Consider the following 23,705-nt stretch of genomic DNA (forward strand, 5'->3'; position numbering starts at 1 on the left):
CACGTGGTTCTTCCCTCCTCTTTCAACAACTTCTCAGTGTTGCTCATTAAATAACTATGTACACACACGAGGCTGCCTCTCTGTTACATGAGGGTCCTTCACTTGAGTTCCTGCAATGGCTTTAGAGAGTCGGCTCCAATTGCCTTTTTGGAGATTTACTGCTTGGGGCCAGGCCTGCAAGAAGAAATGGTAATATTCAGGAGGATACTATCCAATGGCCAAAGCATCCAAAAGCTAAAGCACCTGGGTCTCCATGTGCATAACCACCTCTCCCTTGCAGGGCTGTGGGATGCGGGCAATCTGAGTTCTTGGGATGGAACCTGTCCTGTGCCTGGCTCTCCTGTCAGCCAGAGAGTCACATGTCTAGGATCTATGGGAAACAGCTCCGTACCTCCTTCTGATATGGACAGTTTTTCAAGTTCAGCTTCAAGTTCAGCATCCAAGATCCTAGGCTTAGGCACACTGTTGGTATAAAGCGTCTCGTGGGGTTTGTCAGGCAGGTCCAAAGGTTCTTTGGTGGTGTCCTGAAGGAGGATGTCCAACTCTTTCTCCAGCTCCTCACTGTCAAAATCTGGGAGAGAGATGGTGCATGAACCCCAGGAAGGAGAGAACTGATGAGCCCAGGACAGCTCGGCTTTCACAGCCCAGCAGCCCCTTTGCAGGTCGGCAATCACACAAGGCATGAGGCAAAAGGTATCCTCAGGCAAACTCTTTCTCTATAGGCAGAGCTGGGCTGTCGGATGGGTAGAGCCCACTGACCCCAGGAACCTGGGCCTGCTTCCCTTTCCCTGAGAGAGGACCACAAGCCAGAAGTCAGGCTGGCGATGGAGTACAGAGGACCATCACAACAGCTGTCCGGGAGGCAACAGTAACTCCTCCAACCACCCATGCAGGGGAGCCCCAGAGAGGGACCAGGCCATGATCAGACCTATCCTGGCCCAGGAAGTGAGGTCTCTCAGAAAGAAGGGATTAAAGTCCTTGTCAACTCACCCAAACCATTGGTTACCCCACCAGCCAAGGTCTGAGAAACTTCATCCTGCGTGTCACATAGCTGTAAGAGACAAACACAAAGCTCTGAAGGGAATGGTGGCTCTGGGCAGCTCAAGGCCTTTAGGGGAGAGGTTTAAGGCTACAGAGATTTGATAGTCATGGAAACATGGGCACAGTGCTGAGTCACATTTGGAGAACTGGCCTGCAGTAAGTCAACCACACTCTCTACAACTTCTTCCTCATGGACCCTCCCAGGGCGCTGTACCTCTTGGATCTGATCCACAAGACTCTCTGCTTTCTCCACTGTGACATCCTTCATGGAGAGTTTCAGGGCTCCCACACCAGCTTGGTAGGCATTAAAAACCTAAAGAAAAAAACCAAGTGACCTGTGCGACATTTGCCAAAACAAAGACAACCTTGCTACATTCATCTCCAAAGCTGGCTTCGGGCTTTGGCCACCTGAAGTCAATTCACTTTACACCCACAGAAGCTAAACTTTCTAACAAGAAAAGAAACCTAGGAACACCCTGGAAGAACCCAGAACTCCTTGAAACAGCAGGCCACAAGGGAGGGAGATGCAGTGTGGGAGACTGGGACCACAGGGCACGAAAGGGCGTGGCTACCATCTGGTCTGTCTGGGAGGCATAGATGCGATCCAGGATGCCTTGAACAGTGTCCAGTTTGGCGTGCAGGGCTTCAATGCGCTTCTCTGTCCTCTGCTTGGCCTTGAGAGACCTCAGTGCCTGGCGGGTATGGAAACAGACCGGGGTGGGACATGGTAGGCCACGAGATGAAAGCAAGACAGTCCCACAAGAGCAAAACCACAAGAGCAACCCAGGCCTTCTGTCCATAGATTACGCTGTGGTGCGTGAGCCACCTGCAGATGCTGCTCCCTGGACCCCAATCAGGCTGTCTCTGAACTGCTGTGCCCCTGAGAGCTGGGGATGCCACTCCAAGGCGGCAGGAGAAGAAAACCTACCAGTTGTTTTTTTCCTGCTCGGCATGCCCGGCGGGCTTCCTCTTTGCACCTGTGGGATGGAGGAGAGATGAAGATGACTGTGCTCTGGCAGAGGCTCTGAGAATGCTTGAGGGCACTTAGTGAAAGCAGCTGAAGGCCCGCAGGTCACCAATTCCTTAGACCCACCGCCACGGTGATGGCCAACTACCCTCTGCCAGACTCTGAAAACAAGTTTCAATAGAGGCTTCAGCATCTGTGACAAGGCAAGGTGATCCAAGCCCAGAGGTGAGAGAATTACAGACACATCTGCCCACTGCAAGCATGGCGTTGGTTCCTGTACACTAAAGACTGTGGACATGTCTCTGAGCCTCCCCACATTCCAATATTTCTTTGAGAAATAAAATGAAGCATTCTAATTCGGTATGATTGTCTTCCACACTGGGAAGTGTCTTTGGCTACTACTAAGGATCCCTGTAGAAGCACCCCAAGGAAAGAGCAAGAGACCCTTAAAGAGGCCCTATGAAGGCATAGACCCACTTTACTATCTTCCCACCAGTAGGACAACACATTGTTGTTAACAATTGTAATTGCCAGAGAAACAAGCAGCCATTTTTTTCCCCTTTATTTTCTGCTTTAGGAGTGTTGGGCAAGAAATAACTAACAAGTAACTAATAAGTAACTGTTTTGGCAGTGCTGGGGGCAAACCCATGGCTTAGCTTTCACTAGATGAGCACTCTTATGAATGGATATATACTCCCAGCCTTTTTTTCTTTCTTTTTAAATTATTTTTTATTTCTTTGGTTTTCTTTCTTGAAAAGACCCATTGTGCAGGCGCTGCAGGCCAGTCAAGCAGGAAGGGATTACCTCTCAGATTCTTGGGATAAAGACTCCACCTTGCGAGAGAGGAGCTGCTCGCTCTGCATCAGCTGGTATACCCCGACGTCCACATCGTTGACAGGTGACACCTTGGCGTGTGGCCCCCTGGCAAACTTCACAATCTGGAAGACAGGGACAAATTACTAAGAAAGTACTGCTGTCCCTACCACACATTCTGAGGAAGTCACAACCAGACCTGCGGTGGACATATGAGTGCAGACTAAGTCCCTGTGAGTCCATGCATACACACGTGCACGCACATGCACGCACACCCTTGGACAGGCACGCTTCCTCACCTTCTCTCCGTTCTGTTCCAAGACTGTGACTCTCTTCTCCTTCTGCAGCTGCAGCAGTACCAGGTAGAAGGTCCTCTCGTCTGGGCAGGAGTTGGCGCACAGCGTGCTTAGCTCTGACAGGGCTACCACAGGGTGGGAGGAGAGGGGCGAGTTCTGGTACAGGCGATACACCTCCTCAGCCTTTTCCTGCAAGGAAGACAAAGAGATTCATGGCCCTGCTTACCACCACAGGACACACAAACCTTGATTCTGAGTTTCAGGGCTGTGAGCCCACAACGTTAAGACCTGGGGAGTACTGACCCCATCCAAGTGCCAGCCTTGGAAAGTGGCCTAGGGAGATGGCTCAGTTGGAAAAGTGCCTGCAGGGCAAGCATGAAGACTTGAGGTTGAATGGCCAGCACCCAGGTAAAAGCCAGGCACAGCAGCACTTATCTGTAACCCCAGCACTGGTGTGGCCAAGACAGGCAGACGTCTAAAGCTCACGGGCTAGCCAGCTTAGCCACCAGTGTGCTCCAAGTCCAGTGAAAGACTATCTCAAAAACTAAGGTGGAGCCAGTGAGCTGACTGAGCAGGTAAGGGCCCTGGCAACCAGGCCTGGTAATTGGGACTTACATGGTGGATGGGGAGAACTGATCCCTACAGACTGTCCTGACCCCTACAGGTACACCATAGTGTATGTACGTACACACACACACACACACACACACACACACACACACACACACACAATGTAAAAAAACCCATATAGGTGGAGAACATCCAATGTCAATCTCTGTACTTCACACACATGCATACACACTTGTGCACATACATAAATATCTATGTATACTACATACACACACACACAGGAAAAGGATTTATATATTCTATTTCATACTTCTTAAACTTTGGGAGAGAGTGGTGACTGCATCAAACAAGATGCACAAAGTGGCAGCTCCATGCTTACATGTCCCCTGGGGCTGCACATGGCTGCGTCTGCCTGGCCTGAGGCTCCTCACAGGAGGAATAAGTAGAGGACAGAGTGACCAGCTGTGATCCAGAGCCCAAGCTCACTTCCAGCTTAGCCCAGGACCCTGCATCTGCCAGTCTCCCAGATCCTCAGCTTCTTGCCCACGATCTGAGAAGAGGACGCTAAATCAGTCCCCTTTCTGTGCTGGCTTCTCCATTTATGCGAAACTGCAGATGTGAATGTTATTATGCCTACTTAAAGAGTCAAGAGGAACAGCACGTGACAGACAGGAGGGACAGGCAGGCTGTGCTGGTGAGAAGACTAAGAAACAGACATGCTCAGAAGCAGTGCCACTCTCCCACAGGCACGGGAACTCAGCGGGGTCTTAAAAGCAAAACAAAGTGCGGAAGGTGAATCACTACAAAGTGACAGAGCTGGAGAGATGACTAAGAACAGGCAGTCCTGGCCAGAGTGAGCTCACAGGGCGCGAGCGCGCGCGCGCGCGCGCGCGCGCGCGCGTGTGTGTGTGTGTGTGTGTGTGTGTAAGGCAGCGAGAAGAGCGGCACTTGGATACTGTATAAAGTGACAGCTCCCCTCCTGTCCGTTCCTTGTTCTGCAGAAGATGGGTCATCACTGAGGATCTGCCATGGCTAAACTGCAAACAGCTGGCAAAAGATGGCTGAAGAGTGAGGGTTAGAGGCAGGGAAGCCATTGAGGCAAGAAGAGACATCACTACCCGTCCCCGGCCCCCAAGAAGACAGCGTTTAGGACAGAGAGATGGGTAGATCCCAGCAGCAGCCCACGGTGTCTGAGCATGGACTGATGAGAAGGGGGGCTGCTATGGCTGGCCGGCTCATACACAAGGACGCAGGAGACGCCTGTCTAAACACCAAACGTTCCACTTTGGACAAGCTGGTTAGAGACATCTAAACAAACACAATCAGATGTGCAAGGCTGAAGTTCAGAGGAGGCGGTAGGAGAGAAAGGAAAGCGCAAGTCCCCAGCTCGCAGAGGGCCGCCAAGATCGCTAGTGTGAGAGAACACAAGGACATTCGAGGGAAAGCAGCAAACTAAAGGAAGACCAATGTGGAAACAGTGCGGTGACCCACACGGCCCACAGAAGCCACAGCTCACTGTGAACAAAGCCAGGGAGTGATACGATTATAAGAAGCAAGTCGTCTCACTGCAGAACTATGAATGTCTGTAAACGACATCATGAGGGCTGGTGAGCTAGCCCAGCAGGTAATTAGTCTGTATGTGTATGGGGTTGTATGAGATTCCATGTGTGTGTACATGTATGTGGAGCCCAGAGGTAGATATCAGGTATACTCTGCCACTCTCCATCTTATATTTTCAAGAATTGAGCTAGACTGGATGGCCAGCCAGCCTCAGAAATCCTCCAGTCCCTGCTTCAGGGCGCTGGAATTACAGCTGTTAGCCTCTGCACACGGCTTTTTGTGGGGATGCTATAGATCCAACTCAGGTCCGAACGTAACCAACTGAGCGGTCTCTCTAGCCCCTAGTTGGGCAATTATTTGTTAAAAATGTAAAAGGCACAGAACCACACAGATGTACATGCACAAGCCTAGCAAAGATGGAAAAGCAAGAGAAACTAGCCCACTTGTAGGATAAGCCACACATAAATGGTGGCAGATGGATCTACAGATTACTGTATAGCTGTCAGAAAGATGAACTAGAGTTATACCATGTAGGACCTGGAAAGACACTCCCAGCACGTTGAAGTGGAAAGAAAAACAAACTATGGAGTGACTTTATTTCTAGAAAAACAATGAGTGGAGTGAGTACATATATGTGTAAATTAATTCATTCAGCAAATATGTATTAATTACTATATACTAGACATCTCCCAGGGTCTCAAAGTTCATGGAATCCCTGTTAATAGGACAGTCAGACAATAAACAAATAAACATGTAGGCTTTTTCACTTAGTAGTGAATGTTAACAAAATTAAATGTGTCTGGAGAGATGGCTCAGCAGATTAAAGTGGTTGCAAGCCTGATGACCTGAGTTTGACTGTCAGGAACCTAAGCAAAAAGCCAGATTTGATGGCATGCACCTGTTGTCCCAGTTCCCCTAATCAGGGTGGGGAAGTGAACATAGGAGAGCTGCCTGGAAGCTGGTGGGCCAGCCAGCCTGGAGGTCACAGTGGGGCAGGGACAAAGGAATCCTGCATCAAAAGAAGGTGGCAGGAGAGAACCAACTCTGAAAAGTTGTCCTGTGACCTCTATACATGCACCATGACCGATAAACATCTTACACACACACACACACACACACACACACACACACACACACCACGCACACACCACGCACACACCACGCACACACACACCACGCACACACCACACACACACACCACGCACACACACACACACACCACGCACACACCACGTACACACACACACCACGCACACACACACACACCACACACACCACACACACGCACACACACACCACGCACACACACACACACACGCACACACACACACACACCACGCACACGCACACACACACCACGCACACACACACACCACGCACACACACACCACGCGCACACACGCACACGCACACACCACGCACACACACACACGCACACACACACACGCGCACACACACGCACACACACGCACACACACACACACCACACACACACAACCACACACACACGCCACACACACACACACCACGCACACACACACACCACACGCACCCACACAACCCACCACGCACACAGCACACACGCACACACCAACACCACACACACCACGCACACACACCACACACCACCACACACGCACCACACACACACGCACACAGCCACACACACCGCGCGCGCCCACACACACACCACACCACCACCACACACCCACCACACCACACACGCACACACACACACACCACACACGCACACACACACACGCACACACACGCACACACACACACACCACGCACATGCACTATCATACATATATATCAATACGAAAAAAAATTTTGTGCATCAAACAACACTATAAAAAATATAATTAAAAGAAAGCAGCAGATTAGTAAGAAAAAGAAAAATGTTAAGTCTAGCAGTGGTGGCGCATGCCTTTAAATCCCAGCACTAGGGAGGTATAGGCAGGGCTATAAAGAGAAACCCTATCTTGAAAAACCAAGAAGAAAGACCAAAAAGAAAAATGTGTTTAGGCTTTGTCACCTTTACCTCTGATGGCCTGCCGCACTGTGTATACAACACACCCCCAGAAATGTGTCAACTTCCTCAGCATCTGGGGCACCTGCCCTTCATCTCACTTGGCCTTGTGCCAGAGATACGAAATTTGGTGCACTTGCCTGAGTCGTAATGCTCCAGATATAAGACATTAATGCTGACATCATCACAATGGGGTCAAAGTGAAGATCAGTGAGGACTGGACAGCTAGAAGTCCCAAAGTAACAAAGCCATTATGGCTTACTTATCCCAGATGCTTGCCTGCTGTCCATCCGTCTGTGTGGGTGTGCTTGTGTGTATGCGCACACACGTGTGTCACAAACCATGCCTGTGCCAGCACCACCAATGCTACTGTGACTGACATAACATGCTCTCCTACCAAGGTATGCTCCGAGATCCGCAAAGGTGCTAGTCCATGGGAACCAGGGGAGGCGTGATGCTGGTTGGTGAGACTATAATTGTACATATTAAGAAGTCTCAATCTGTGGCAACCCTGAAGAAACTACTCAGGCTGCCAATGTCTGTAAATGGAGACAAACTGGCAGCAGCATTTTTGATGCAATTAAAAAAAAAAGTTGGAAAAAAGGATGTCATCCCAGGGCAGGGTGGAGAAAACTGAACATGAGCTGGAAATTGCTGAAGGCATCCAGTTTGACCAAAGGTAAATTCTCTATGCTTTATCAACGCATCAGGAGGTCAAATGTGGTTTCCAGGACATTTATGTTCTACTGAGTGAAAAGAAAATGTCTAGCACCAGCCCACTGCCCTCTGCTTACCAGAGACTCCCAGCACGATCACTGGAGATGCTATGGAAAGGCTTTACGTAGGCCAAAAGCTGGTCCCCAGGCTGGAGCAGGCACAGCTCTGGCTTTTGTAACAACCTGAAAGGATCAGCTTTAAGACATGACTACTGGAAAGAAGGGGAGCTGCCCCCAAATCGTGGAGGTGTTCATCCTTATGACTTACGGCTCATCTGTAACCCCAACACCTATGTCAAAACGCAGGTGTTGAGATGGCAGAACCACTTGGAAGCTTGTTTCTGTACACAGCACAGCAACAGAAACAAGAGAGATTCTGCCTCAAAGCAAGCTGAAAGCAGAGATCCAAATCCCCAAAAGTTAGCCTCTTGACTGCCATGTGTGCTGTGGTGTGTACATACCTGCATGCACACATGTACACATCTGCAAACACAAATAAGAAATCTTTATATAAAAGAAAATCTGGAAGGTCACTGATACCGGGAGTACTGCCGTGCTTTTGAAAGGAGAAGGTAACGAAGCTCATTGGGAAAAAAAAAAATTCAAGAAATCACTGAGCAAGAAGGCTTCACAAGTCATGAATCTAAGACAAAACCAGATGAGTGGCTGCAGGCTTTCAGACAGCTGGCTGCACTGGGATGGGGGTGAACATGGGACATCGCAGTGAAAGAAAGGAAGGCAGTTTGGAGGCTGGGAGATACTGCGCTCTGCTTTGGTGCATTGTAGCCTGCTGACCTGAGGCCTGCTAATAAAGACTAAAAATATCACCTAGCAATTAGAACCCTCAAAATCTCTGCAATGGAGTTATCAAGATTGCAGACAATGAAGGACCTGTAATACCTGAGGAAACTCTGCACGGTCCCTCAGAACCCTGGGTCTGAGAGGCTAGGCTGTTGGCTATGGTGCTGTGCTCAGAGATTGTGTGAACACAAGAGAAAAGGGAATCATAGACCCAGAGAAAGCACCTTTACTGGATGTAGCTAGGGAACCCTCTGTTAAAAATAGCAGAGCCCAGAGTCAGGTGTGGTAGTGCACGCCTTTAATCCCAGCACTCGGGAGGCAGAGGCAGAGGCAGGTGGATTGTTGTGAGTTCAAGGCCAGCCTGGTCTACACAGAGAGAGAGTTCCAGGACAGTCAGAGCTACAAAGAGAAACCCTGGAGCCGGGCGTGGTGGCGCACGCCTTTAATCCCAGCACTCGGGAGGCAGAGGCAGGTGGATCGCTGTGAGTTTGAGGCCAGCCTGGTCTACAAAGTGAGTCCAGGATGGCCAAGGCTACACAGAGAAACCCTGTCTCTAAAAACCAAAAAAAAAAAAAAAAAAAAAAAAAAAAAAAAAAAAAGAGAGAAACCCTGTCTCGAAAAAACAAAACAAACAAAAAACAATAGCAGAGTCCTAAAAAAAAAATAAATAAATAAAACAAAAAAGGGCGCTAGAACAGGTACAATGGTGGTAGGATGGGCGGTAACATGGGAGGGAGAGTATTCTAAATCCTAGAACCATAATTCATCATTTTTGTTTTGTTTTGTTGTTGTTGTTGTTGTTTTGGTTTTCTTTTCTTTCCTTTCCTTTCCTTTTTCTTCTTTTTTTTTTTTTTTTTTTTTGAGACAGGGTTTCTCTGTGTAGCCTTGGCTGTCCTGGACTCGCTTTGTAGATCAGGCTGGCCTCGAACTCACAGAGATCTGCCTGCCTCTGCCTTCCAAGTGCTGGGATTAAAGGCATGCACCACCATGCCTGGCATTGTTTTGGTTTTCAAGACAGGTTTCTCTGTGTAGCCTTGGCTGGCCTGGAACTCATTCTGTAGATCAGGCTGGCCTGGAACACACTCTGTAGAGCAGGCTGGCCTGGAACTCACTCTGTAGAGCAGGCTGGCCTCGAACTCAGAGATCTATTTGCCTTTGCCTCTAGGATTAAAGGGATGCACCACCACAGCCCAATGTAATTTGCCATTCTTAATGATTTGGGACAGAAAGCTCAAAGCAGAGATCCTCAGCACAGACTTCAGAGAAGTCAGCTGAAGACAACGACTGAGGAAAAGGCTGGCAGGTGCACAAGGAAATCACAACCACCAGATAAAGTCAAGAGGAGCCTCTCTATGTGGCGGAAGAGTGACTGTGGACAACGGTTGCTACAATGTCACAACAACCTTTGTAGAACAAAACTTTGTGTAACATTTTTTAAGCGGACTGAGAGTGATAGAGGGTTTGCCTAACATGCACAAAGCCCTAGGTTCAGTCCCCAGTCCTGGAGGAAGTGAGAGCGCCCACAGGTTAAGGCTGCCGAGCCAAGCCTGATGACCCGAGTCCCGTCCCTGGGACCCACACGGCTGTCCTTTGACCTCCACTTGCATGAACAGAGAAAGCCCTCACCCCACCCCTGCCAATAAATAAACATAGTGAAAATTTAAAGTAACAAACGAGATCTGGACATACCTGTATGCACACATAGAAATGGGCAAGGAACATACCCAAAGTAGCCATGAGAAACAGAAAGGAAACTCACTTCTTTGTATCTTTTTTTCCCTTTCTGGCTGATTCCTTTGTCTAGCCCTGGGAAGATCAGTGTTCCCAACATGCTCTTCCCTATAAGCTCCCTTTTCTTCTTTACCCAACAAGAGAGATCAGGATTCACCACATATTTGAAGTCAGGTGCCACCAAATGGAACGTGACGTGTCTGCTTAGTAATGGGAAGTGGCAGAGAGCCACTACTGTACCCCCCCCGACCTCTAAGCCTGCTTCTCTATGACACAGCATTAGACTGAATACCATGGCTTTAGAAAGTGACTGCCCAACTCCTGTGTGGAACAGGGGAGTGGCTCCAGGGCTGCGTCTGTGCTGCAGTCAGCACATGGCCAGGGCTAGGAGGAAAAGGTCGCATGTGAAGAAGCTGACTGGGTAGCACGGTGAGAAGGGATGGCACCTGGTGGCCTCATCTAGGCAGAAGAGGGGCAACAGTGATAAGCAAGCTACTGGGGAGTTGGAGGGGAAAGCGTGATCAGAGGGTAGGAAACCAGAGCTCAGTAAGAAGGGTCGAGCTAGAGCTCTGTAGCAGAGCGCTTGCCCAATGCTCACAAAGCCCTAGGTATTAAAAAAAAAAAAAAAAAAAAAAAAAAAAATATATATATATATATATATATATATATATATATATATATATATATTATATATGGTAATATAAAATGCTCGGGTGCTTTCACCAGTAAATTAGGGCAGAGCACACCCTAAACTATACCTTATCATTAACCCCCTCAACTGTCAGGAAGTGATCAGCTGTCTGTTACTGACAATCCTAGGCAAAGCTCACCCTTGAGATGTAAAAATAACCCAACAAATACGTAAGCCTACAGAGTTCGGAGCAAAAGGCGTCATGGAGACTCAGTCACCAGTCCTGTTACTTGGTATTTTCCTAAGAACGCTGTGGTGACCCTGTCACACCCGATGTCCCCCGAGGGCCCTGCCTCCCCCACCCTCGTTCTGCATAACCCACCTTCAGCAGCTCCACGGCCACGAGTACCTCCTCGGCTGGAACTTTGTTATCCCCCAGCATGTTAGAAAGAGTCCACTTGAGGGGCTTCAGCAGGAAGACTCCAACCCCCCAGGAGATCCAGCTGCTGTCCACACTGGCCATGAAATCTGATTCTCGCTGCAGCTCGCCTCGGCTGCAGAGAAAGAGAGAGAAAGGCATGTAGGGACATGTAATGCAGTGGCCTGTCCTGGTCCATAGTTGCCCCTTTACCCCTGCAGGCATTTTATCACCATCATCATCATCCTCATCCTCATCACATCTACTCTGTACCAGCTACTAGGAGCAGCGTCACCTGTACTCCAGTGCTCAGCCTCCCAACCACTTTGCACAACAGATGGCATCACCAGCACATTAACCAGGGAGGAGACTGAGGGTCTAAGAAGGTAAAAAAGGCCAGATGACACCCAGAGTGTCTGGCTCCAAAAATGCAAGTGACACTAAGACAACAGAGACACAAAAGGTTTCACTGGGTCTATGCAGAGGTTTCCTTTTACCAACAGGCCTGGAAGCAAGCAAACGAAAACCCCTGTGCATACACAGACCCAAGGAAGAAAGCAAAGCTACCTAGATGGGGGTTTATGCTACTTCTAAGCTAGGCTGGAAGTGAGATGTATTTCCTAGTGGTGGTAACAACAGTGGCCAAGTCTACAAAGTGCTTGCCATGGACAGCTGCTGGTGAGGGCTGCATAAAGAGCCTCAAGTTTTCACAACCAACCTACATAATGAATGTTGCCACAGTGTAATTTGGTAATCGGTGGAACTAAGGCTTACAGCTGGCATCTGTATCCTATGCAGGAGCCACAGTTTAGGAAACAGTAAAACCAGGATCTGGGCACAACCGCGTGGCCCTCGAGCAAAGTTGTTGACTTGTGGATATTGAATGTCACAAGTGCCAGGAGGGAAATTCCAAGGTGTCGACGGTCTCTGGATTTGGACACAATCTATGACTGTCCTGTATCAGGAGGCCCATTTAGGTTTTGTCTCTCACTGACTTAACTGTTTCCCAATTGGGGCATCAGGTAAAACCTTTTCCACAGCACACTTTCTCAGAAGAGAAGCTCAGAAAGGTTTCTTAGGTCAAGGTCAGGCAATGAAAGGTATTGGATACGGAAGTCAACGGTGACTGTGCAACGAGAAAGCATCACGCTAAACAAACACAAGTCCTTTGGCTTTCTCTTTATTCAAGGAAAGAGACAAGACGCTAGGCTGGGCTGGGCATAACACAGTGTGAAACAAAAACGATTTAGAATCCAGAGGAGGGATCCAGTCCTGGGGCTACTCTAACCTTGATCACTCTGAGATTCTGTCTCTTACTTTCAATGAGAATAATTGTATTGTGTTGCCCTGGATTAAGAAAAGGCCAGAGAACGGAGTATGACAGTATCTGAAAACCATGAAGTAGCATCCATTAGCTATGTCACCTCTTCAAGCACGGCCTGTCACACACTGTCCTGTTACACACCTTTATCACCTAAACCCCTTCCAGAGGCCCCAGATACCCAGTTAAATTCTCCTCTCCTCTGGTCCAAAATAGTCTCAGTCCTGGACATACCAGGAAAGGCTACTCCATACGACCAGTGCCAGAGTTCTCTTGGCAAAATGACTATAACCCCGCGAGTGCTCGCTCCTTGGCTCCGATCTTTCCTAGCTCAAAGTCCCCATCTCGGAGATCTGCTGCAGAGGTAATTCAAATCTGGAGGTCCTGTTGAAATAACGGTATAACGGGATCCCAGTTCAAGCGTCCCGCCGACACCTCTGCCAGGATGGTTCTCGTCTGGACCACTGCGACTATCCCAGTCACTCCAGCCACCCCGACCCTTTCTCGCTCTCTTTCTCGCTCTCTCTCTCCAGATACCCATCCGTGGAGCTGCCTCCTCCACCCACTGAACAAACCCTGGACGCTGAGTCTGGGCTGTCAAAGGGCAGGTCTGATGTCAGCCCTGGGGAGCCGCCCCCCCCCCCCCGCCCCCAGCATGGCCCGCTCCACCCGGGTCCTCACCGCAGCAGGTCCTGCAGCACGGTGGCCAGCCCCAGGGGGACACTGCCCTTGCGTTGGAAAGCCTCCTGCAAGTCCCGCAGACGCAGGCGCACCACCCCTTGGCGGCGGCTGTGGCTCAGCACCAACGGCGCCCAGAAGCCCATCTTGCTGTCCCAGTCGGTGCTGTTCACCTCGCGACTCCTCTTGAAGGCAGAGAACAAGAAAGACATGCGCTCCTCATCTTCCTCCCACTCGGGCGGCAGGAGGCCCGCCGGGTCTCCCCCGGTCGGGGCCTGGGCCTCCCGCTCCGGGGACCACATCGGAACCCCAGCCCCGCCAAGGAACCGAACACAAGCCTGGCCCGGGTCCCCTTCCGCCCCAGGTCCCTCTCGGCTTCCGTCGTTCCTTCACGCCCTCCTCCTCAGCCATCACGTCACCGCCGCCGCCAGGGTGATAAAAGTCCCGCAAGTCTTCAGGGCGCAGGCGTAGCACTGCATTCATTTGGCCAGGAGGGGGAGACGAGGGCGTGCTCGCCAGAGAGACGCAGAACGCAGACGCAGAACGCAGGCGCAGAACCTTTCTTCCATGGCCTTTGTGCGACAAGAAGGGTTTTGCGCGTGCGCCGCAACCATAGAGTTTGGCCAAGCGCTGTAGAGCGGCGAACAATTGCGCTTTCTCAGGTGGTTTGGGTTTAAGGAAGCCGGACTGGAGCTACGGCAGCGGCAGGTGGATGTCCAGCCTTAGGTCTGTTTTACCGCTCCTAGCCCAAGGGCTTTTATATTAAACAAATGTCCAAGATACCTTCCTTTCACTAGAACATCGGCCGAAAAGCTCCGTGACGGTGCACACATTTTTACGACTGCATATGCTTCTTTTCACTTTCTTCCCGCCCTTCTGCTCTGGAGTGTCCGTTTTCTTCTGGAAATCCTTATCCAGCCCCGGTCCTTTAAAAAGCCAGCATCATTCCGACTCTTCCCCTGAAGCCCCGGCTGTCCTGGCTATCCGTTTAGCGTCTATCTCCAACTCCTCTGCTTCCTCGAAGGAGGGGCAGACAGCGATGCAGATGTCTTGCAATGACAGTGGTACTCCAGAAGATACTTTATAGACCGAAAGGCACTTAAACCTTGCTGTTTAATTACTTTTCAGTCTTAAAAGTCTCACAAAATCTGTTCAGTGTTAAGATTAATTGTTTTGGCGATGGTGGTAGTGTTGGGCTGTTCTCACCCAAAAGGAGACCAGGACGAGCTCTTTATGAATTTGAAGTTTTTCTTGAGCTACACGGACCCGACCGAGGGCCTAGGGCACGCACTGTTGTGACTACATGTCTTTACAAAACCGGGTAAAGACAGGTTTATAAAATGAGAAACTAGAGGTTCCTACTTCCGTTGACGCGGTAGCTGTTGGCAAGCTCGACAGGATATGAACTTTTGACAAAAATGGGGCACAGCTGTATTACCATGGCTTCTCTGTTTGATCGGGGAGCAGAAAGCCTTGGGATTACAGAAGGGAAACAATGCAGGTTAGTGATGGTTCCCTAAGTACGGTGTATGCCTAAGGGTCAGGCTGACCTTAACTTTAGCCCGAGGTTCTGTCAGCATTAGTGAACGTGTTCTTTTCTTTTCACTGGCGGTGGGTTTTCCTGGCTTGGGGCACCTCCTACATGTTGAACAAGCAAAACACTCTGCCACTGAAAAATACTGATTTTTAAAAATATTTTTAATTAAGAGTTTTCGTGCTTGAGTGTAAGCGCACTGCGTACATGCAGTGCCCGCAGAGACCACAAGAGGGAGGAGGAACTCCTGGAATTACAGTTACTGTGGCGAGCTGACCTGTGGGTGATGGTAACCTTAAGTTCTAAACCCTTTCAGGGTTTACAATAGTTGAAACAGTATTAGGGTGAATTATCATAAGCACTGAATTTTAATAAATTGTAATAAGCATTTTGAAGGAGGATGAATTCTGTGTGTTCAAAATGTCTCACTTAACACTTTTTTACGAATACAATCCACATAGTGCTCATAGTAAGCTTGTAGGGTAAGTTTCCCCACTTGCCCTGTTTTTATGGAAGAGGACGCTGAGACAGGCTTGGTGGTGCACGCCTTTAATCCCAGCATTCAGCAGGCAGAGGAAGGTGTATCTTTGAATTTCGAGGCCAGCTGGTCTACAGAGTGAGTCCCAGGACAGCCAGAGCTACACAGAGAAATGGTGTGTGTGTGTGTGTGTGTGTGTGTGTGTGTGTGTGTGTGTGTGTGTGTGTGGTGTGAGAGAGAGAGACAGACAGACAGACAGAGGCAGAGAGAGAGACACAGAGAGAGACAGGGACAGGGATAGAGAGTGAAAAGAGAAGAGAGGTGGAGGGAAAGGAGGAGAGGAGAGATGGAGAGGAGAGAGGAAAGTGAGAAGCAGAGAGGAGAGAGAGGAAAAGAGAGTAAAGAGAGGGAGGAGAGGGGGAAAGGAGGAAGAGAGAGAGGAGAGGGAGGGAGAGAGGAGGGATGGGGGAGGGGAGGGGAAAAGGAGATAAGCAGAAAGGAGAGAAGGGGAGAAGAGAAGCAGAGGTGGAAAGGTGAGAGGAGTGGGGAGTGAGAGAGGAGAGCAAGAGAGAGAGAGCAAGACAGCTCTCGCTGAGTACTATTAAATCTAGTGAAACAAATCTATACCGTGCCAGCTGTTGTTCCCTGAAGGAAAGTAGGTTTTCTCAACCTGGCTAAGGGTTGAGACTTTTGCCAGAGAGAGCAAATAGATGTATCTGGGACTGCTTGCATCTGAAAACTCCACTGCATTTGACCCTTCCAGGCAGAAAGGTTGGCTCTTCTGAAAGGCTGAAAAGATAACAGGGAACAGTCAGTAGAGCTGAGGACCATGGATACAAATCTCTGAAACTGATCTTAAATACATCCCCTCTAGATCGGTTCTTCTGGCTGTTTCGTGCCCTGCATTTTGCCTTTGTCTGTCTTAGTAACAGCTTGACTCCAGGCAGGCCGACTTCCTCTGAGCGTCATTCTCTCACAGCTCTCAACTATTACCATAAGATTTCTAAGTTTGTGGTGCGTGTGGTGGCGCACGCCTTTAATCCCAGCACCCGGGAGGCAGAGGCAGGTGGATCACTGTGAGTTCGAGGCCAGCCGGGTCTACAAAGTGAGTCCAGGACAGCCAAGGCGACACAGAGAGACCCTGTCTCAAAAAACAAGAAACAAAACCAAAACCAAAAGGGAGTCCAGGATAGCCAGGACTGTTATACCTATTTAAAAAAAAAAAAGATTTCTAAGTTATGAGCATATGGGTTTTCCTAGTACACACACTCTTTTTTTTTTTTTTAATATAATTTTTTTTTTTAAGGCAGTTCTTTGACACATATATAGGTAGTTTATTTTCTGTATGTAAGTCCTCTACTTGCATGTACACCTACAAGCCAGAAGAGGGCATCAGATGACATTATAGATGGTTGTGAGCCACCATGTGGTTGCTAGGAATTGAACTCAGGACCTCTGGAAGAGCAGACAGTGCTCTTAACCACTGAGCCATCTTTCCAGCCCTACACACACTCTTTGTATCATGAATCTGCCACAGGTAGGAAAGTGACTATAGGAACCTTTATTCTGAGACTGAAGAATGCAATTTCACCTCCATGAACTCTACTGTGGCAGTGATATTTATTTGCTGATGTCATAGATACGTAAATATATCAAAGTCAATCATTTATAGCATAAGAATAGTTATGTATAATATGCTGACACAACAATTATATTTTTTTATTTATATGAATAGATTATTTCTCAGATGTTTTGAGCTCAAACTGGCTTAAATTAAATTCTGTTAATGCTTTAACAGTTTTTAAAAATCTCATATTGAAGATAGTATCTTCTTTCTTTTTTTTTTTTAATGCATCCACACCATTATTACTGCCTATCAACTCATGACCATGACTTTCGCGAATAACACAGCAGCCATTTGGCACGCTGACTGTCCAGTTGGCCCATTTAAAGTTTCAGTATGGGGCCAGGAAGGTGATCTGGTGGGTGAAAGCATTGGCTACATAAGCATAAGCACTTGAGTTCAAATTCCCCCATGAAGCCAAGCAGCTATCTCAAACAAGGTTGTCCTCCAGCCTCCACACTTACACCGTGGCATGCTTGTGCCACATAGACATGGTTTAAAATAACTTCTCACTGATAAGTATAATAATAAGAGATCACTACCTTCCCTCCCCATCTTCTCCTTCAAATCATTCTTTAGTGTAAGGGACTTAGAAACCATCACTTCATCTTAATGAGTTAAAAAGTAAACACATAGAGCGATGGTGTTGGCTCCGTGGTTAAAAAAAAGCACTTGTTGCTCTTGCAGAGGACCTGGGATCAGTTCCCAGCACATGGTGGACATAGTTCAAGATCAATGGGATCTGATACTCTCTTCTAACCTTCAAAGGTACCAGGCACATATGAGTTACACATACATACATGTAGGCAAAGCACTCAGACACAAAAGTAAATCAACCTAAAGAAGAACAAACTAAAACAATTTTGTAGGAAATTGGGGAGACAGGTCAGTTGGTAAAGTGGGTGTCACACAAATATGGTAATCTGATATTGAGCCCCAGAACCCACATTTTAAAAATCCAGGTTCAGAGGCACATGCCTATAATCTCATCATGAGGGAGACAGAATCAAGTAAATCCTCAGGGCTAGCTGGTAGCTTAGGCAGCTTGGTAAGCTCTGAGTTGATGAGCGACCCTATCTCAAAGACAAAAACAAAAACCCCAGGTGGATTGCTCCTGAGAACCAATACCACAGTTGGCCTTTGACCTGAACACATATGGACACTATATAATGTACATACAACCACATACACACATGTACTCACATGAACACACATTCACAGGCTCGCATCCACAAAATGACTACCAATAACAAAAACAAAACAAAAAATTAAAGAAAAAAAAAAAAAAAAACAGTTCACAACTCTCCCTGATCACTATTAGGAATCTATACCCTTGGGGTGGCTATTTGGCTATTGGCCCTGGATCCACTTTGCTTATATTCCTTACATTCTCTGCGTGGTTTCTATGCACAGAGATCTGACAGAGAAGTGGAAAGAATGTAAAACTCCCAGGATGCCGAGGAGTTCTGGGAAATGCTCTTTGGAGTACAGGACACATCCATTGCCCTCGTGAATTCACCGCAGCTGTGGCTACCTGCACACCATCAGCCAACATTGCAACAGGTGGGACTAATTGGATTCCCTGGGTTACTACCCAAATAAGGAGAGGGTATTAAGAGGGTAGAAGGTGTTTGTTGGAGGTGTTTAAGGGGGAGAAGAAGGGGAAGGAGGAGTTGGGGTGTACATGATCAAGATGCATACAAGAAATTGTCCAAGAATAAATAAAAGATATTCCTGTTTTAAACAAAGAGAGAGAAATGGTTATTTGGAATCACTGTTAGTATAGTGCCAAGAAAGTATTGGCTCTTTTTTTATAATCATCCTAATCTGAAACTTTGTTATAACCCATTATTGGTACCAGTTTTGTACTGACAATGATGATTCATGTGTGTGTACATATCCATATGTGCACATGTGAAGGCATGGTTACATGTTGTGTATGCATACATATAAGGCCATAGGTTGACACTCAATGGCTTCTTCAGTAGCTCTCCACCTCATTTTTCACCACCTTCCCAGTGAATTTTCCAGTAATACCCAAGTGTATTACTCAGGGTTCTCTAGACTAAGAGAACACACACACACACACACACACACACACACACACACATTCATTATACGCACATATGTGGGATATATGTGTGTGTGGTTTATTAGAAGGACTTACAGGCTGTGGTCTAGCTAATTCAACAATGGTGGCTATGAATGCAAAGTACAAGAATCCAGTAGTTTCTCAGTCTATGAGGCTGGATGTCTCAGCTGGTCTGCAGAATTTGATGGAATCCTGAAGAAGTAGGCTCCAATGCCAGTGAAGGAATGGACTTGCCAGCAAGGCAAGAGCAAGCACATCCTTGTACAGGCTTCCAGGAGAAGGCATGGCCCAGATTAGATTGGGATTAAAGATCTGGTCTAATGGTGTGTCTCCCTACCTCAAAGATCTGGATTAGAGGTGGACCTTCCCACTTCAAATTAAGCAGAAATCCCTCACAGGTATGCTCTCAATTTTGGGATTTTAAGATGTAGTCAAGTTGACAACCCAGAATAGCCACCACAAATCCACCCTTTGTCAACTTACCATATAATCATATCTATTTATGCCATGATTAATTTCAAATGAAAACAATAACCAGACCATAATAATGACTAAAAATTATTGCTATTCCATGTACAATTGCAAATGAATTATATATTTAACCAGGCCATAATAACACATTAGAAGTTTAAAATAGGTTGCAATGTCCCTTGAGGGACATTATTTTAGTATCTTAAACTTTTTTTTTTTTTTTTTTTTTTTTGGTTTTTTGAGACAGGGTTTCTCTGTGTAGCCTTGGCCATCCTGGACTCACTTTGTAGACCAGGCTGGCCTCGAACTCACAGCGATCCGCCTGCCTCTGCCTCCCGAGTGCTGGGATTAAAGGCGTGCGCCATCACGTCCAGCTTAGGATCTTAAATATGGTAAGCATTGATGCTCTCTTAATCGATGTTACACCACATGATAAAGAAACTAAGGAAAGAAATCACAAGTATCTGTGCAAACACATTCTTAACAAAATATGAAAGAAGCACTCATATCAATTATAATCCTCTTTCTGCAGCTGGTCACGTAGCCTTAACTGCTATTTATGAGTGTTTTTCTTCTCTTACTCACGCTGTAGTTCCTCCGTCTCAAGCCAGCACCTCAGCATATCTTGGCTCTTTTCCTAGAGCAGTGACTCATACCTCCATCCCTGAAAGGTCTGTGCCCTTTGTCACCCTGCCTGGGTTATTAGCCCGGTGGAGTTTCCCACTGACTTTAATAACAGGACATGTTACTACCAACAGGTGCCCAAAAGGTCTTCTGTCTCCAGACATCATCTTTCTTACCTCCATGGTGGAGAAGCAATTCAGTGTCTCCATGGTAATCTGAATCAATCACCCCTCCTAACACTGATTCCTTCCTTAGCCTGTTGGCTTGAAGGCTGGGGGTGGGGCGGGGCGGTGTCTGAGCTTCCAGTTCAATGGAATGTTGCCTGAGGCTCCTGATTGGAGCACACTATTCCTTCTGGAACCAAAGTTTCTAGGCCAGCAGGACTTAAGGTTGCAGGTACAGGAAGCAAAATTTCTCCTAGTGGGCCACTGGGGGCGACAGTGAGTGGAACTATTCTCTTTTTCCACCTGTTGATTCTTGGACCATATACTGGACACTGATGCAAAGCATATACTGACTTCTGGAGAGCCCTGCCCCAGCTGGTGCCATCTAACTGGCTCTGAACTGTGTCTTCAAAAGACCGTTCCGTCTTTCTGTCGGGCCAGTTGCTTCAGGATGGTGGGGAACATGGTAAGACGGTGGACTCCACGGTTGTGGGTCTGCTGTCCCACTTCTCTGCTTGTGAAGTGAGTTCCTTGGTCAGAAGCCATGCTGTGCGGAATACCATGACAAGAAGGCATTCTGTGAGTCCGTGGATAGTCACGGCAGAAGCATCACGTGCAAGAAAGGCAAATCCATAGCCAGAACAAGTATCTACTTGAGTAAGGACAAAAAATATTCTCTTTTCCGTGGAGGAAGTGGTCCAAAGTGGACCGGCTTGCTGGCTGATCACCCCTGGGAATGATACCATCCCTGGGGCTCAGTGTTGGTTTCTGCTCCTGGCAGATCTGGCACATGGCAGCACCTATAGCCTTGGGAAGTGGAAGTCTATGTGTCGAGCCCACGCGTAACACCCATCTCAGCCACCATGAGCACGTTGTTCGTGGGCCCATTGGGCACTTTTCTGGGGAAAGAGGCTGACTGTCCACAGAATGTGTCATCTTACCTATTTAATTACTGACCTCCCCTCAGCTAAGTCACCTTTTGCTGAACATTTGCATGCTATATAAATAATGCCATTTGGAGAGCTCTATCCACATATTTCTTCCCCAGATGTCTCTCTTACCAATTATCCAATCCTACTCTTTCCAAATCTCTGGCCATTCAGATAATCCACTGGCTACAGCCCACCAATCAGTGGACAGTCATGCATCTGGCTGTTTCGCCTTCTAAACACGATCATGTGTATTGCCTAAACTTCGGCCCACTGTGAAAATTTCCCTTCATCGGACACCGACATCCCAGAAATGGATTGTAATGCTGCAGCTGTCCGCTTCTGGGTGGTACCTGCGTCACATGCAGAGCCATCAGTAAACCAGGCCCTAGTCTTCTCTTCCTCAGTCAACCGGTCAGATCATCACAGGGCACATCCTGCAGGCAACAGGCGCGAGCTCGGCAGCAGCTGGCATCGTAACGGGAGTAGAAACCATAGCATCTGGGCAACTTTTTTCAAGTAACTTGCTTGTGCCATCAGGGCCTGCCCGGTTCCAATCACAGACATGCCACTTCCATTTAAAAGTGGATTGCTGCTGTGCGCATCCTATTTTGTGGCTCAGATAATATCCAGCTCATGATGGGCAGCTCGGGTCACATAATAACTTGATGGCCAATGGTCAAACACTAGTTTCCACTAAGGCCCAATGGCAGGCCAAGAGCCTTCTCTCAAAGGGACAATAGTTGCCTGCAGATGATGGTAGAACCTTGCTCCCAACTCCTAAAGGTGTCACTGCCACCTCACATACCATCGGGTCTGCTGGATCATAAGAGCAGCCTGTGCAGCAGCCCAGATCTGCTGAAGAGCCTTCTCCTGTTCCAGGCCCACAGAAAGCTACCAGCTTCCCCAGCCACATGTGTGGTATATGAGCTGAAGCCAACACACCCAGGTGAGGAATGTGCTGCCTCCAGAATCCAAACAGGCCCTCTAAATGTTGTGCTTCTTGCTAGGTAGTGGGAGGGGCCAGGTGTAATAACTTATCCTTTACCTTAGAAGAGATAGCCCCATGGTCCTTAGTAGGTAGGTAGTGAGAAAAGGACATTTGCTAGGTCACCAACTACATTCTCTGTACTAGGAGGTATGTTCATTTGCACAAGAAAGGACACCACGTCTGGTTTGGCAGCTGCAATCACAGTCAGTACTTGATTGAGGTTTTCTGTAGTCGACTCTCATTTTCCATGAACCATCTGTCTTCTGCACTGGCCAGAAGGAGGGTTTAAAGGAAGATGTGGTGGAAGCGCCACCCTACGTCTTGCAAGTCCTTGATGGTGGCGCTAACTTCCGCAGTTCTTCCAGGGATATGATACTTACTGTTGTTGTTGTTTGTTTGTTTGTTGAGATAGGGTTTCTTTGTGTAACAACCCTGGCTGTCCTGGAACTCTCTTTGTTGACCAGGCTGGCCTTGAACTCACAGAGATCCACCTGCCTCTGCCACCCAAGTGATGGGATCAATGCAGGTGTGTGCCACCACATACCAGCTTCATGTGATACTGTTTTTGATACAGTATTTTCCCCGGCAGAGGCAACTCTAAAGGCTTCTTCCATTTCGCCTTTCCAACAATAATAGCCCTCACTCCACAGGTCAGGGAAACAATGTGAGCATTCTGCCAACTTTTTTTTTTTTTTGGTTGTTGTTGTTGTTGTTGTTGTTTGAGACAGGGTTTCTCTGTGTAGCCTTGGCTGTCCTGGACTTGCTTTGTAGACCAGGCTGGCCTCAAACTCAGTGATCTGCCTGCCTCTGCCTCCCGAGTGCTGGGATTAAAGGTGTGCACCGCCACGCCTGGCTATTTCTGCCAACTTTTAAGTCTATCTATCCCAATTATACATTCTGAAACTGGGGAAATAACCACAGGGGGAGTTTGGAGGTCCACAGGAAGCACTGTGAGTCAGACTTCAGCCAAAACTCCATTAATCACCTGGCCCCCATAAGCCCCTACTTTAACTGGAGGGCCACAATGTTTCTTGGGATCTCCTGGGATCAGTGTTAATTCAGAACTGGCATCCAACAGATCCTGGAAATTTCTGGTTGTTTACTTTCCTCCAGTGTACAGTTACCCGTTAGCCAGTACCAAAAGTCCATATGAGTCCTGCCACCATAAAATCTACTTTGCTTGTGCTGCCCATTAGGGTAACTATGATCACCTTGCCTTTGAC

General features: G+C 47.9%; 1 protein-coding gene across 1 annotated transcript; it reads right to left on the reverse strand.

Moving 5' to 3' along the window:
- Nucleotides 1-25: 25 nt before the first annotated feature.
- On the reverse strand, nucleotides 26-13,970 carry Chmp7 (charged multivesicular body protein 7). Its single transcript, XM_051160777.1, has 10 exons — nucleotides 13,579-13,970; nucleotides 11,541-11,712; nucleotides 3,121-3,306; nucleotides 2,813-2,946; nucleotides 1,970-2,018; nucleotides 1,614-1,733; nucleotides 1,256-1,354; nucleotides 991-1,051; nucleotides 392-571; nucleotides 26-174 (listed from the first exon to the last, which is right to left on the reverse strand). The coding sequence occupies exons 1-10, from the start codon at nucleotides 13,875-13,877 to the stop codon at nucleotides 122-124; spliced, it is 1,353 nt and encodes a 450-aa protein (XP_051016734.1). The 5' UTR covers nucleotides 13,878-13,970; the 3' UTR covers nucleotides 26-121.
- Between the last annotated feature and the right edge of the window lie 9,735 nt (nucleotides 13,971-23,705).

Source organism: Acomys russatus, chromosome 18 (genome assembly GCF_903995435.1).
Source record: "Acomys russatus chromosome 18, mAcoRus1.1, whole genome shotgun sequence".
NCBI classification, from domain to species: domain Eukaryota; kingdom Metazoa; phylum Chordata; class Mammalia; order Rodentia; family Muridae; genus Acomys; species Acomys russatus.

Excerpts from the sequence above, each read along its gene's own strand:
- Chmp7 (XM_051160777.1), bottom strand. The coding sequence starts at position 13,877 with ATGTGGTCCCCGGAGCGGGAGGCCCAGGCCCCGACCGGGGGAGACCCG. Across the intron at positions 3,307-11,540 it reads TGGCCGTGGAGCTGCTGAAG|GAAAAGGCTGAGGAGGTGTA; the intron begins GTGGGTTATGCA and ends TCTTCCTTGCAG. Across the intron at positions 1,052-1,255 it reads TTGTGGATCAGATCCAAGAG|CTATGTGACACGCAGGATGA; the intron begins GTACAGCGCCCT and ends TGTCTCTTACAG.